Raw genomic sequence first — 16527 nt, 5'->3', positions numbered from 1 at the left:
GGTGTACTCTACTGTGAAATTTCAAAATGATTCATTATGCTGATGCTAAAAGCTCTTTTTATTTTGCAAAAGGTTAAATATCTGGTGTGCTTGTGATAAGTGCACTAACCAAAAAAAGAATATGGCTGGCAGACAACACTACAGTTTGCAGCCCAAACTTATCCATCAACAGAACATCCATGGCCTAATATCCAAACTGCAAAAGAAGTGCTGGTGTCTGAGAGACAAGCAGTTTTCCAGTTTGCAGTTTTCTTTAGGTCCCCAGGTCCCCAAACTGTGTAAACAAATAGCGATTAAGAATACACAATCTCCAATCACCATCTCATCACTAGAAATTGACATGTTGAAGGGGTTATGCCATAAAATTAATTGCGTACATTAATGGCTTTAAATCAGGTGGCATAAAAGAAAAAAAACCACACCTTTATAAATTCACCATTTGTTTACATTGCTATTTATATCATTTTTCCAGCATAAATAAGTTTAAACATTGTGATAAATATGTCCCATTGTACATACGGTAGTTTGTGCATGTCATACATGATATCGACTAGTTGTATGATACAATCCTTATCTGGAAACCCGTTATCCATAAAGCTCAGAACTAAGGAAAGGCTGTCTCTCATAAAATTTAAAAAAATTATTACACTTTTCTCAATAATAATAGAACAGTACCTTGAACTTGATCCAAACTAAGATATAATTAAGCCTTATTTTGAAGCAAAACCAGCCTATTGGGTTTATTTAATGTTTACTAGTAAACGTAAGGTGTAAAGATCCGAGTGAAGAAAGATCCATTATCTGGAAAGCCCCAGGTCCATAGCATTCTGGATATCAAAGTCCCATACCTGTACTGCAACAACTTTTAATTTTGTTATTTGTTTCTTATTTTTAGTCTTAGACGAGTTCAGTTTATGTATTTGAGGGTCTGTATAATGAACTGTGGTGGATCTAATCATTGAGAAAAAGTTGTATTCAGTGCTGTAACTTCCTTATACTGTAAATGTAATAAACACTCACCATTTCTGTCAATAGCAAATGGCACGTCGCTTGTAGCAATTTCATAATTGCAGATCTGACTGTATTGGGGGGAGCAGTCCTCATCCATTGCCTCCACCTGCAGGATACTGTCATAGATCTTTCCCTCTGTCACCATGGCACTATACTTCTTCTCTTTAAACACTGGGGCAAACTCATTCACATCGTTCACTTGTATATGAACTACAGCTCTGGCAGAAAAACCAAAATATGCAAAATATGAGATGCTTCTTGAATGTATCATTGAATCATATGGATTTGATCTTAGTAATGGCAGTTATGTAATGGAGGAATTAATAACAGTCAACAAAGAAATTGAACATTTATAAAAGAATGAATATTCACATTTTGCATTGTAGTAATATTAAAGGGGAACTCCAAAACCAAAATTTGATAAAGAGGCCACATAAGACAGAAACCCCTAGTATATCCATCACAGTTACCTGTTTCTTCAAAAAGTATGAATAAATTACATTTTCTATGCTGAAATCCAGCTAACAGTTCTTCTCTTTCTGCATCATTTGAAATCCTGACAGGGAAGGAGGGACTAAACACTGATGTTACAAATTGTAGCAACTTCTCCACAGCTTACAGACAGCATGCAGGAACTACATAACCCACAATGCATTGCACTGTCATGTTCTGTTCCTTATTGAAATCACGTGTGCAGGGAATTGTGGGGTTTGGAGGATGCAGGCTAAGGACAAAAAGCTGCTAGCAGGGGGCTAGGCTTAGGGAACTGTTCCAAACCATTAAAAATCATTAAAAGTCTGCATATTTTTTAATTGATGTATATAGCAAAGTTGTTTATTTTTACAAAAAGCTCAAGTTATGTTTGTGTGGAGTTCTCCATTAAATACATTACACAATTCACTTCTCCCTTTATTATTTTTGGAAAACAGCTCTTCCAGTATTTCTGATTTTTCTGATGGTGGATGAATCCATAAAAATGTATTTTATATATTGCGGACACACTATGGGGGGGGATATAATAAAAGTTGCAAAGAGGAAAAATATTTTCACAATAAGAATAAAAATTTGCATTAGCAAACTTCAATTGCGCATTGCAAACTTCAATTGCGCGTTGCAAACTTCAATTGCGCATTGCAAACTTTTAAGAAGTGCTTAAATAAAACATAACAACTTGGCTTGGTATAAATATATATATATATATATATATATATATATATATATATATATATATATATATATATATATATATATATATATATATATAATCCAAAAATAAAAGGAAGCACTCACGGGCAGAGCCGGGCCAACCCTGCCAGGCGCCCTAGGCAACCTGGCGGGCCACGGCGCCGGCTCAGTGCGCGTGAAACTGAAGCTTTGCGCCCTAGGCACGTGCCTACTCTGCCTACCCCTAGTTCCGGCCCTGCTCACGGCATAAAGGTTTTTAGATGTCCTTTACAGGACATCCTGATGACCGAAATTCGTAGATGTTTATATGATTCAGTAAAGGACTAACAACCTTTGTGCCGTGAGTTCTTCCTTTTATTTTTGGACTTTATATTGAATTGGGTTAGCACCTGGCGAAATGATCGAATGGCGGAGGTGAGTGCCGGCAACCAATGGCTATATATATATATATATATATATATATATATATATATATATATATATATATATATATATATATATATATATATATATATATATATATATATATATATATGTATGTGTGTGTGTGTCATCCTTCAAGATGACGGCACTCACGAAAAACAAGGTCCACAAGCTGCAATCCACATCTATCAAAAAGGACCCTCACTCACAGGTCTTAAAGATAATAAACAATTCTTTATTACAAAAATGGACACTGGGCCTACCCTCAGGCCTTTCTCAAAGTGCTAAACTAACAATAAATGTGTCCTAAATACATTCACTGGTAGGAAAAATGGGGAACAGATGATGTGATATAATCGTCACCAATAGATGAACATAGTGAAAACATATCACAGCAAATAAATATCCATAAAATCTATATTCACAATATAGACCCAACAATTACTATACTAAAAAAACCCACTTAAGCAACCTGTCAATATCTATACACTCGGAGAAAAAATAAGTTAAAAACAAGACACTTTTGGTCCTGCCAGGACATACAAGCCTATTGGGCTGCTATACTGGAGATGTTCTCAGAAGTGGTGGGACTAAGGCTGGACCCTGATCCATTGGTCTGTCTCATAGGGCTTCTTTCAGGTCTGCAAACATCCTCCACCATAAAAATGTTTCTAGTTAAGGCCTTGTTTCAAGCTAGGAGGCTGATATGCATGAGTTGGAGGTCAGACAAGCCAACTTTCTCTGATCTATGGGTTAGCACTATGTCTAATGTGGGTACCTTAGACTTTCTACTTTGTAAAAAGAATGGGCCCCTTGATTGACAAAGTTTTCCCTAATGCATATTCACCCGAATCCACCCCAATACTGTAATAAAAATACCTTAGCTAAGTATCCCTCATACATTAATGGCTCTACAAAGTATGTTTTATTATGTTTGGTACTGGAAATAATTAAATATGTTATACCAATGTAACTAACTGTGCACTGTTAAGTGATTTCTGATATGTATTGCCTATGCCAACATTGTGTTGTTTGATCTTCTTTCTCTGTTTTTATTGTCAATAAACTTACCTGAACAAAAAAATAAAATAAAAACAAGACACTGGGGTATATTTATCAAAGAGTGAAGTTAGAGATTGCCACAGTCCTTTAGAGTAAAATTCCACCACTCTCCATTAGTGCTATGGGGTTTTTAAAAGAGTATTTATCAATAGGTGAAAGTGAAAGTTCATTCTTTGATAAATACGTCTTTCCAAATCCCATAGAAATGAATAGAGAGTGGTGGAGTTTCACTGTAGCGATCTTTAACTTCACTCTTTGATAAATATACCCCTTTGTATCTGAATTGTAACAATTGTGTAACATAATCTTACACATTAAATATAAATTAAAAGACAGACACTTTGTATCTGAATTGTAACAATTGTGTAATATAATCCTACACATTCGATGCAGGATACAAATTGAGTTACTAATGTATCAATCTCTGAGAATTTAAAACCAACACAGAGTTACTGTATGTAAACCTATCTATCATTATCTTAACTGCTGAAGCATGGGATCATCAACGCTAAACTCCTTAACTCCGGATTTTTGTGTATGAAAAAAAGCACAAAAACCTACTTGCAAGGTAAACTTTACTTTTAGGGCAGAGACACACCGTCAGATTTGGGGAGATTAGTCGCCTGGCGGGAAGGCAGGGGAAGGCAGTTCAGGGAGATTAGTCACCCAGAAGAAGAGGAGATTTGTCGCCGGGCAACTAATCTCCACGAATCTGACAGTATGTCTCTGCCCTTAATTGTAGGTTATCTGCATCTGACCTTTGACATCACTTTTGTCTTATGTATCATAAATGCTTTCAATACTGGTTTACCAGAAAGCTTTCAAGCTCCCACGTCAAAATAAAAGTACAACATGACAAATGATACATATTTCAAATACCTTTAAACTGCTCATTTTCACACTGTTTTTCATTGAAATAAAAGCTGTGACATGCTGTGTGATGCCAAAACAAGGTTGGATCCATATGCATGTATATGTTTCAAACCTCTTACAGTATGTCATATGGAATATATTAGGATTTTCAGTTTGCAGTAAAGTCTCTCTGTCTTTAAAAATATTATATGTCCCCATCATGAGGAAAAACAGCATATGTAATCTAATATTACAAACAGATGGCTCTGCAAATCTCAATATTATTGCAACACTTAGATGTTATTGTAAATATACCCTGCCACCAATGAGTAATCTGTTCCAATTTGTTTGGCCCCCTGTATCATGGGTAACCATTAGAGATGTCGCGAACTGTTCGCCGGCGAACTTGTTCGCGCGAACATCGGGTGTTCGCGCTCGCCGGAAGTTCGCGAACGTCGCGCGACGTTCGCCATTTTGGGTTCGCCATTGTTGGCGCTTTTTTTGCCCTCTCACCCCAGACCAGCAGGTACATGGCAGCCAATCAGGAAGCTCTCCCCTGGACCACTCCCCTTCCCTATAAAAACCGAAGCCCTGCAGCGTTTTTTCACTCTGCCTGTGTGTGCTGAAGAGATAGTGTAGGGAGAGAGCTGCTGCCTGTTAGTGATTTCAGGGACAGTTGAAAGTTTGCTGGCTAGTAATCGTTTTGATACTGCTCTGTTATTGGAGGGACAGAAGTCTGCAGGGGTTTGAGGGACATTTTAGCTTAGGTAGCTTTGCTGGCTAGTAATCTACCTTCTACTGCAGTGCTCTGTATGTAGCTGCAGTGGGCAGCTGTCCTGCTTCTGATCTCATCTGCTGACTGCTGCAATAACAGTAGTCCTTGTAAGGACTGCTTTTATTTATTTTTTTGTTGTTTTACTACTACTACTACTACTACTACTATAAGAGCCCAGTGCTATTAGTCTAGCAGTGTTGGGGAGTGGGACTGGTGTGCTAATCTGCTGCTCCTAGTAGTTCAGCAGCACCAACTTTAATTTTTTTTTTTAATATTCATTTTTTTTTATTTTACTTTTTTTATTTTACTACCGCTGTAGTAGTGTATAAGTTGACCTTTTAGGCATTATTTGCCCTGTAGGCATTATTTGCACACTGTTTTCTTCAACCCGCCATCGAGCTGTGTGACCTTGTTCCCATTCTGTCTAAATATCCATAATATTACCGTCTCCAGAAAAAACACCGGAGTCACTTTTTTCAAGCAGCATTCATATATTTTACGTAATCCGTATCCACCGCTGTAGTAGTGTATACGTTGGCCTTGTAGGCATTATTTGCACACTGTTTTCTTCAACCCGCCATCGAGCTGTGTGACCTTGTTCCCATTCTGTCTAAATATCCATAATATTACCGTCTCCAGAAAAAACACCGGAGTCACTTTTTTCAAGCAGCATTCATATATTTTACGTAATCCGTATCCACCGCTGTAGTAGTGTATACGTTGGCCTTGTAGGCATTATTTGCACACTGTTTTCTTCAACCCGCCATCGAGCTGTGTGACCTTGTTCCCATTCTGTCTAAATATCCATAATATTACCGTCTCCAGAAAAAACACCGGAGTCACTTTTTTCAAGCAGCCATAATATATTTTACGTAATCCGTATCCACCGCTGTAGTAGTGTATACGTTGGCCTTGTAGGCATTATTTGCACACTGTTTTCTTCAACCCGCCATCGAGCTGTGTGACCTTGTTCCCATTCTGTCTAAATATCCATAATATTACCGTCTCCAGAAAAAACACCGGAGTCACTTTTTTCAAGCAGCCATAATATATTTTACGTAATCCGTATCCACCGCTGTAGTAGTGTATACGTTGGCCTTGTAGGCATTATTTGCACACTGTTTTCTTCAACCCGCCATCGAGCTGTGTGACCTTGTTCCCATTCTGTCTAAATATCCATAATATTACCGTCTCCAGAAAAAACACCGGAGTCACTTTTTTCAAGCAGCCATAATATATTTTACGTAATCCGTATCCACCGCTGTAGTAGTGTATACGTTGGCCTTGTAGGCATTATTTGCACACTGTTTTCTTCAACCCGCCATCGAGCTGTGTGACCTTGTTCACATTTTGTCTAAATATTGATAATATTATCGTCTCTAGAAAAACCACTTGAGTTACTTTTTTTCAAGCAGCATTCATATATTTTACGTAATCCGTATCCACCGCTGTAGTAGTGTATACGTTGACCTTGTAGGCATTATTTGCACACTGTTTTCTTCAACCCGCCATCGAGCTGTGTGAGCTTGTTCACATTTTGTCTAAATATTGATAATATTATCGTCTCTAGAAAAACCACTTGAGTTACTTTTTTTCAAGCAGCATTCATATATTTTACGTAATCCGTATCCACCGCTGTAGTAGTGTATACGTTGACCTTGTAGGCATTATTTGCACACTGTTTTCTTCAACCCGCCATCGAGCTGTGTGACCTTGTTCACATTTTGTCTAAATATTGATAATATTATCGTCTCTAGAAAAACCACTTGAGTTACTTTTTTTCAAGCAGCATTCATATATTTTACGTAATCCGTATCCACCGCTGTAGTAGTGTATACGTTGACCTTGTAGGCATTATTTGCACAGTGTTTTCTTCAACCCGCCATCGAGCTGTGTGACCTTGTTCACATTTTGTCTAAATATTGATAATATTATCGTCTCTAGAAAAACCACTTGAGTTACTTTTTTTCAAGCAGCATTCATATATTTTACGTAATCCGTATCCACCGCTGTAGTAGTGTATACGTTGACTTTGTAGGCATTATTTGCACAGTGTTTTCTTCAACCCGCCATCTAGCTGTGTGTATTATCGTTTCCAGAAAAACCAACTGAGTTTTTGTTGTTGTTGTTGTTTTTTTAAAAATAATGCCAGGCAAAGGCAGGCCGCCACGCAGAGGCCGTGCTAGGGGCCGTGCTGCTATGCAATCCTGTGGCCCTAGCAAATTGCCCAGTTTTAAAAAGCCAATGACCCTGAACTCCCAAAATGCTGAAGAGGTAGTTGACTGGCTTACACAGCACACCCCATCCTCTACCGTTTCTAACTTTACCACAACATCCTCCTCATCCTCCACTGCTATGGCCACCCCACGTAACACTTCCTCCACCACCGGTGCCCCTTCTTCACTGGGGTCAGAGGAGTTATTTTCCAATGAGTTTCTTGAACTGAGTAATGCGCAACCATTATTGCCAGAAGAAGATGAAGGAGATGAGGACCTTACACCAGATTTAATTCTGGCAGAGAACACGATAGAGATGGACATAATGAGTGATGAGGAGGAGGTCCCCGCTGCTGCTTCCTTCTGTGATGTGTCAGAAGAAATTGATGCATCTGAGGAGAATGATGATGAGGAGATTGATGTTTTGTGGGTGCCTAGTAGAAGAGAGCAAGAGGAGGGTAGTTCAGATGGAGAGACGGAGAGTCAGAGAGGCAGTAGGAGAATAAGACTTAGAAGAAGCAGGGAGGACAGCCCGCAGGGATCAGTAGGGCAACAACATGTATCGGCACCTGTGTTCAGCCGGCCAACGCACCCGCCATTGCCGCCAATACCGCAAACTCCGCCAACTTCTACTGTTACCGCCAGATCGCACACTTCCAAAAAGTCAGCAGTGTGGGATTTTTTTAATGTGTGTGCCTCTGACAAAAGCATTGTAATTTGCAATGAGTGCAGTCAGAAACTGAGCCTTGGTAAGCCCAACAGCCACATAGGTACAACTTCTATGCGAAGGCACATGAGCGGCAAGCACAAAGCACTTTGGGAGCAACACCTCAAAGGCAACAGGCAAACTAAAAGCCACACTCCTTCTGGTCCAGCATCTTACTGCTCTACCTCTGCTCTCCTTGACCCGTCTGAACCACCCTCCACTCCGCCTTCCACCTTGACCACCTGTTCCCATTCCCAGTCATCTGCCACCAGCCAAGTTTCTGTGAAGGCCATGTTTGAGCGTAAGAAGCCAATGTCTGACTGTCACCCCCTTGCCCGGCGTCTGACAGCTGGCTTGTCTGCACTCTTAGCCCGCCAGCTTTTACCATACCAGCTGGTGGACTCTGAGGCCTTCCGCAAATTTGTAGCAATTGGGACACCGCAGTGGAAGGTACCCATCCCCAATTTTTTTTCTAAAAAGGGAATACCACACCTGTACCAACATGTGCAGAGCCAAGTTACCGCATCTCTGTCACTTAGTGTTGGGCCAAAGGTCCATATGACTACTGACGCATGGTCCTCCAAGCATGGTCAGGGCAGGTATGTCACCTACACTGCCCACTGGGTGAACTTGGTAATGGCTGGGAAGCAGGGAATGGGTAGCTCAACAACAACAGTGGAGTTGGTGTCACCGCCACGGATTGCACGCGGTTCTGCCACCACCTCTACTCCTCCATCGCTCTCTACCTCGTCTTCTTCTTCTTCTTACTCTGCTGCTGGGTCCTCCTTCTCCTCCTCCACACCTGTGCACCCCCAGCTCCCCCTAGGCTATTCGACGTGCCAGGTACGCCGTTGTCACGCTGTCTTGGGGATGACGTGCCTGGAAAGCAAAAACCATACCGGATCTGTACTCCTGTCATCTCTGCAGTCACAGGCCGATCGGTGGCTGACCCCACACCAACTGCAGATCGGAAAAGTGGTGTGTGACAATGGAAGCAATCTGTTGGCAGCGTTGAGACTAGGCAATTTAACACATGTGCCCTGCATGGCACATGTGTTAAATTTAATAGTCCAACGTTTTGTCTCCAAGTACCCAGGATTCCAGGACGTTCTCACCCAGTCCAGAAAGGTGTCGGCCCATTTCAGACGTTCCTACACAGCCATGGCACGCCTTGCTGACATTCAGCAGCGCTACAACATGCCAGTCAGGCGTTTGATTTCTGACAGCCAGACTCGCTGGAATTCAACGCTCCTTATGTTGGAACGTCTGCTGCAACAACAAAGGGCCGTCAACGAGTACCTTTTTGAACTGGGTGGTAGGACTGGATCTGCACAGCTGGGGATTTTTTTCCCCCGTTACTGGGTGCTTATGCGCGATGCCTGCAGGCTCATGCGACCTTTTGAAGAGGTGACAAATATGGTCAGTCGCACCGAAGGCACCATCAGCGACCTAATACCCTTCGCTTTCTTCCTGGAGCGTGCCGTGCGACGAGTGACAGATGAGGCTGTAGACCAGCGTGACGAGGAGCTGGAAGCGCGCGATTTCTGGTCGGAATCACCAGAACGAACCCAGGCACCTGCTGCAACGCAGGGAGAGGTGCCAGAAGTGGAGTCAGAGGAGGAAGGTGGCTTTGTGGAGGAGGAGGAGGAGGACCAACAGGAGCAGGCTTCCCAGGGGGCTAGTGGTGACCTTTTGGGGACCCCTGGTCTTGTACGTGGCTGGGGGGAGGAGACCGTGGATGATGCAGTCCTTGATAATGAGGAAGCGGAGATGGATAGCTCTGCATCCAACCTTGTGAGAATGGGGTCTTTCATGCTGTCATGCCTGTTGAAGGACCCCCGTATCAAGAGGCTTAAGGAGAAGGACCTGTACTGGGTCGCAACGCTACTAGACCCTCGGTACAAGCATAAAGTGTCAGAAATGTTACCAACATACCACAAGTCCGAAAAGATGCGGCATTTACAAACCAGCCTGCAAAACATGTTGTACAATGCTTTTAAGGGTGATGTCACTTCAGGAACTCATCAACATTCCAGGGGCAGAGGTGCCAGTAATCCTGCCACGAGCACACCTGCAAGGACAAAGCCCTTTGGCCAGTCTGTAACGTCAGACATGCAAATGTTTTTCTGTCCAAGGCAGCGCCACAACCCTTCTGGATCCACCCTCAAAGAACGCCTCGACCGGCAGGTAGCGGACTACCTGGCATTAACTGCAGATATCGACACTCTGAGGAGCGATGAACCCCTGGACTACTGGGTGCGCAGGCTTGATCTGTGGCCAGAGCTGTCACAATTTGCCATGAACCTCTTGTCTTGCCCAGCCTCAAGTGTGCTCTCAGAAAGGACCTTCAGTGCAGCAGGAGGGATTGTAACTGAGAAGAGAACTCGCCTAGGTCACAAAAGTGTCGATTACCTGACCTTTATTAAAATGAATGAGGGGTGGATCTCGGAGGGTTACTGCACGCCGGAAGACTTGTTCTGACTTCTATGCAGCTGTCCTTCTCTTCAAGCCTCATGACTCCACACACAGCTGTCCTTTAGCGTCCTCCTCCTCCCTCCGCCACCGTTACAAACTAGGGTGCAAACCCTACTGGTTTAATTTTTTCTGGCCTCTGTGCTTCAGTGGCTGCGACCAAAAAAATGCCTATTTTCTGCATTTATATGACATAATTTTTCTGGCCTCTGTGCTTCAGTGGCTGCAACCAAAAAAATTTATATTTTCAGCATTTATATGGCATAATTTTTCTGTCAACTGTGCTTCAGTGGCTGCGACCAAACAAATGCATATTTTCTGCATTTATATGGCATAATTTTTCTGGCCTCTGTGCTTCAGTGGCTGCAACCAAAAAAATTACTATTTTCAGCATTTATATGGCATATTTTTTCTGGCAACTGTGCTTCAGTGGCTGCGACCAAAAAAATGCATATTTTCTGCATTTATATGGCATAATTTTTCTGGCCTCTGTGCTTCAGTGGCTGCAACCAAAAAAATTTATATTTTCAGCATTTATATGGCATAATTTTTCTGTCAACTGTGCTTCAGTGGCTGCGACCAAAAAAATGCATATTTTCTGCATTTATATGGCATAATTTTTCTGGCCTCTGTGCTTCAGTGGCTGCAACCAAAAAAATTTATATTTTCAGCATTTATATGGCATAATTTTTCTGGCAACTGTGCTTCAGTGGCTGCGACCAAAAAAATGACTATTTTCAGCATTTATATGGCATATTTTTTCTGGCCTCTGTGCTTCAGTGGCTGTGGCCAAAAAAACTGGGCAAACAATGCCTACAAGGTCAACGACGTTGACCTTGTAGGCATTGTTTGCCCAGTTTTTTTGGCCACAGCCACTGAAGCACAGAGGCCAGAAAAAATATGCCATATAAATGCTGAAAATAGTCATTTTTTGCCATACGTTGACTCAACGTATATGGCAAAAAATGACTATTTTCAGCATTTATGTGGCATATTTTTTCTGGCAACTGTGCTTCAGTGGCTGCAACCAAAAAAACTGGGCAAACAATGTCTACAAGGTCAACGTATGGCGAAAAATTACTATTTTCAGCATTTATATGGCATATTTTTTCTGGCAACTGTGCTTCAGTGGCTGCGTCCAAAAAAACTGGGCAAACAATGTCTACAAGGTCAACGTATGGCGAAAAATGACTATTTTCAGCATTTATATGGCATATTTTTTCTGGCAACTGTGCTTCAGTGGCTGCGTCCAAAAAAACTGGGCAAACAATGCCTACAAGGTCAACGTATGGCAGTTGTTTAAAGAGAACAGTAGATTACTAGCCAGCAAAGCTACCTAAGCTAAAATGTCCCTCAAATCCCTGCAGACTTCTGTCCCTCCAATACAGAGCAGTATCAAGCAGATTACTAGCCAGCAAACTTACTATCATCTGTCCCTGAAATCACTAACAGCTCTCCCCCTACACTATCTCTTCCAAGCACACACAGGCAGATTTTTCAGATACATTTTTGCCCTTGATCCCCCTCTGGCATGCCACTGTCCAGGTCGTTGCACCCTTTAAACAACTTTAAAATCATTTTTCTGGCCAGAAATGTCTTTTCTAGATGTTAAAGTTCGCCTTCCCATTGAAGTCTATGGGGTTCGCGAACCGTTCGCGAACCGCTCGCATTTTTGCGCAAGTTCGCGAATATGTTCGCGAACTTTTTTTCCGACGTTCGCTACATCCCTAGTAACCATGGGGCTATTCCTTGTTTGCAGATATTCCCAAGTGAAGTAATCCTTAATCTATTTAGGCATGCCTGCCTCTTCTGGCCAATTGATTCTTTGGTGGATCAAACACTTGTGTATTTCCTGGTGTACTCATTGCAGTGTTAATCTATTGATTCTTGTAAACCATTTATTCAACACTCTCTTAATGCCTTTCATTACATTTCTTCTATTGACATTTAGTGCTTTAATCATCTTCATTGATCCCAATGTATGTGCAATCCAAATGGCATCCAAAGTAGTATGTAAGAAGAAATACCCCATCCCCTGCAAGGACGTTAATGCTTTGGCGATGAGTTCATCAGCTCTTTGTAATAACAATATGTGTTTTTATAAATGACCCTGAAACGTAGTTAGGGCCCTAAATGAGCATGTACAAAATGCAAGTTCATATATCACATGCACACGTGTTTATATATCTGAAAGACCATTGTTTTAATGGCTTCATAATGCATAACAGCCAAGTGGTTAAAAGAATGAGAAAGTCAAATCATACTCTATGCATATTGGGTTTACACAAAAAAAAATATTTCCATTTCCAGCATACAATTTATAATTCCAAGAACATATAAATTTGAAAGTACCAAAAATAGCTTTTCCAAGAAACCCATTCTATGCCGAATTATTGATGAGGCAAGCAATATCAATGACCCTTTTGGCCTTATAATTCACTCTTGCAATACAATTACTGTGTGGGCTTTTTAATGAGTTTGGACAAGTATAATTCTTTGCTTCTTCTAGAAAGGGCAGAGGCATATGATGAATGGACAATGGCAGCTTAGATGAGAGATTCAAACAGGAAATCAGAGACACAGAGATAATTGCATCAAGGAGATCTACCGGGGGAGGGGAAGCTGGGTGTTAATGAATAATGAAGATGAGGAAACTAGTGAAGTAATGCATTCTAGAAACCACGAATATGACTAGCCATGTTGCACAGGTTCTTAAAACCAGCTTTGTGCAAGGGTCATGTTTTTTTCCTGGGATTTGTTTAATTAAATTCTTTCCCAGCTTAAGGATGAATATTGGTGCAGAATCTGCTCATTCGGTTTAATTACATTACATAAGATATTAGCAGTCAATAAGAATGTTCATGACCATACAGTATAATGGTCAGAGTAAGTTAGGAAAATGTCAGGTGGCTTTCTTTAGCTTTATAATTGAAAGCAGATATTATTTTATTATGTTAACAATTATGTTAATAATGTTCAAAGCCAGGCTCAAATGATGTTTAGTTTAGATGATACAACAAAGCCAATTCCTATATTTCAGTTCTAATCTCAAAATACTCTCTCATTTTCACTTTTCCTCTCACTTTGTCATTAAATTTCCAACAGCAAGATCTCTCTTGAGCTTCTGTCTGACTCTGGAATTCCTTCCCTCCAAACCTTTAAATGCTCCTTAAAGACTAACATGTTTAAAAAAAATCATATTCAATACACCCCTATTGATCAGAAGTCTACCTACCATAAAGGATAATCCAACTTCATGTGTTATTTCCTCACCCTTTAGATTGTAAGCTCTTGTGAGCACAGCCATCTAATTCTATTTTATTCTTGTTACTGTAAGAGTCCCATTTGTTAAAAAATATTGCAAAGTCCTGCAAAACTTGCTGGCACTATAAATGAATACAAGATGATGATATTATACTAAAATAATGCCTGGTAGTGACGAGACTGCACCTCTCAATTTTGATTTACTCACTTGTGAGACTTCTTCCAGTTTGTTCCAGCTGGACCTGCACCACAGTCATACGCCTGGATGATAAAGGTGTACTCCTTCTGAATTTCACAATCAATTGGTCCTTTTGCTCTGAGGCGGCCTTCACCTGATGTCTTGTTCAGCACTACAGCTTCAAAAGGAGTATCTTGTCCATGAATTTTGAATGCACATATTTCCCCTGAAAAATAATAATAAAAATTGTCAGAAACAGTTTAAAGGGATCCTGTCATGATTTTTATGATGTAATTTTTATTTCTAAATTACACTGTTTCTGCAAATAATTCACTCTATAATATAAAATTTCATTCCTGAACTAGGAACTATATTTTTTTAGTTGCAATATTGGTCTGTAGGCAGCCATCGCAGGTCATATTGCCTGGCCATGTGCTTTCAGAAAGAGCCAGAACTTTAGGATGGAACTGCTTTCTGGCAGGTTTCTCCTACTTAATATAACTGAATGTGTCTCAGTGGGACCTGGGTTCTACTATTGAGTGCTGTTCTTATATCTATCAGGCAGCTGTTATCTTGTGTTAGGGAGCTGTTATCTGGTTACATTCCCATTGTTCTGTTGTTAGGCTGCTGGGGGGGAAGCAAGGGAGTGATAGCAGTAAAGAAAAAATAGAAGTTTATCAGAGCACAAGCCACATGACTGGGGGCACATGGGAAACTGTGCCTATCCTCATATCAGATTTCAAAATCAAATATAAAAAAATCTGTTTGCACTTTTGAGAAACAGATTTCAGTGCAGAATTCTGTTGGGGCAGCTCTATTAACTGAAATGTTTGAAAAAAAAAAAATCCTCACGATAGTATCCCTTTAAATTGGATTAATATATTTAAGTAAACATAAGGATGGTAAATATGGAGAAACCCAGAATGTACATGGAGTTGAAACGGGATTCTGCATCTTAATAGGCATTGAGCTATCGTCTATGGGACACTTCCTGCACAATGTAATAATCAGAGGTACTGCACCAATGAGGGCAGTTGAGAAACTCAGGTGCGCCCAAAAGACACTCTGGTAAATTTAAGAGCTGAATTTCTGTTTTTAAAACCATAATTTGGCTCATCAAGTGCAGAAAGTGCAAAAAAAGTGCCAAAACGTTGCCCCCTGCCCCCTGCCCCCCTCCCCAGCACAGAAACCTACCTGGGCCTGACACACAAATAAAACAATGGTAATTCAAGCGACTGGGTGTGCCTGTTCTCTGCCAACAGAATGCAGCTGGTGAACACTAGTGTGACTATAGGAAGCAGACACCATGGTCTGGGTCCCTTTGCAGCCCTAGAAAGCTACCTCAGGGCAGCAGAGGGGTCAGGGTCACCCCTAGCAATAATATAAAGAGAACAAGGACATCCGTATCCATGAACAGTATTACATTTGTGTATACAAACTCAACATTTTAACGACAATCATTGCTTCAACCAATAAGCAATAATCAGCTAAATTAAGAGTAATGATGGGACATTGCAAGTCAACTGGAAAAACATTGTAAGGCTCTAAAAGTGTTGCTGTAAGCGAAAAATGAAAGTACTTTGTTCTAAGTGTGAATGTCACAAGTTTTGCTTTTTGGTGTTATCATTTAGAATTTGCCACACAGATATGCCCCATAGACCAGTTTAGAAAAGATCATGGATCATGAGGACATACGGCAAAAGTATGGAGCAAATGGTGGCATTTTCTCATAGTATATAATTCCTTTGCCTGTCAAGCAGGATGAGCTGTAGGGACTGCCTGGAAGAGTTGTATTCCTTAAGCTTGTCACGTCTTGTGTCTATGCATAACTGCAGCTGGCTCGTCGGCTTATGAAATAGGATGTTTTTTTTCTTGCTACAGCTGTTTCTCACACACAAGTGGGAGATATAACACAAGACCCAATGAGCGCTTCTTGTTAATTAAAACCAGCACACTTGCAAGTGCTAGCCACTGCTGTTCTTGGCAGACACACTTTAAATACTGCCTCTTGCGCTGCCTAGAGAAATTGAGTTTATTTTTATCATTTATACCTAGCATAAGCGGCAGGTTAACTTTATAGCAATTATTAAATCTCGCCGGTCTGGCGAAGCTGTTTTAAAAGCCTTCTTCCTGATAGTAAACAGTGTGTTCTGCCAAATCAGAACTGGACTTTCATACTTTGAATATACACAAGCGCTCCCTTCATATACAAGTTGGCATTAATTGGTCTAGACTGGTGGCATAGCTCCTCGAAGCATAATGGCACGTTAGAATTAATCTACCTTCCCTACAAGAACTCCCACTCACTTCAAACCTGCATTTTGCTAGATGTAGTCCACTTACAACCCTTATAAATCTCAGCTGACTGCAGCCTTTTCTGTTT

General features: G+C 40.9%; 1 protein-coding gene across 1 annotated transcript in view; it reads right to left on the bottom strand.

Annotated features, from left to right (window-relative positions):
- clstn2.S (calsyntenin 2 S homeolog) overlaps window positions 1–16527 on the bottom strand; it is a 454486-nt gene that overhangs the window by 122162 nt on the left and 315797 nt on the right. Inside the window, exons 3-4 of the mRNA XM_018265797.2 lie at window positions 14175–14370; window positions 1021–1229 (exon numbers count right to left, since the gene is read on the bottom strand). Coding sequence (XP_018121286.1) covers window positions 1021–1229; window positions 14175–14370 — 405 coding nt within the window. The remainder of the gene's footprint in view (window positions 1–1020; window positions 1230–14174; window positions 14371–16527) is intronic.

Source organism: Xenopus laevis, chromosome 5S (assembly GCF_017654675.1).
Source record: "Xenopus laevis strain J_2021 chromosome 5S, Xenopus_laevis_v10.1, whole genome shotgun sequence".
Lineage (NCBI taxonomy): Eukaryota > Metazoa > Chordata > Amphibia > Anura > Pipidae > Xenopus > Xenopus laevis.
Note: the sequence above shows the minus strand (reverse complement) of the source record. Positions and strands in the feature narration are given on the sequence as shown.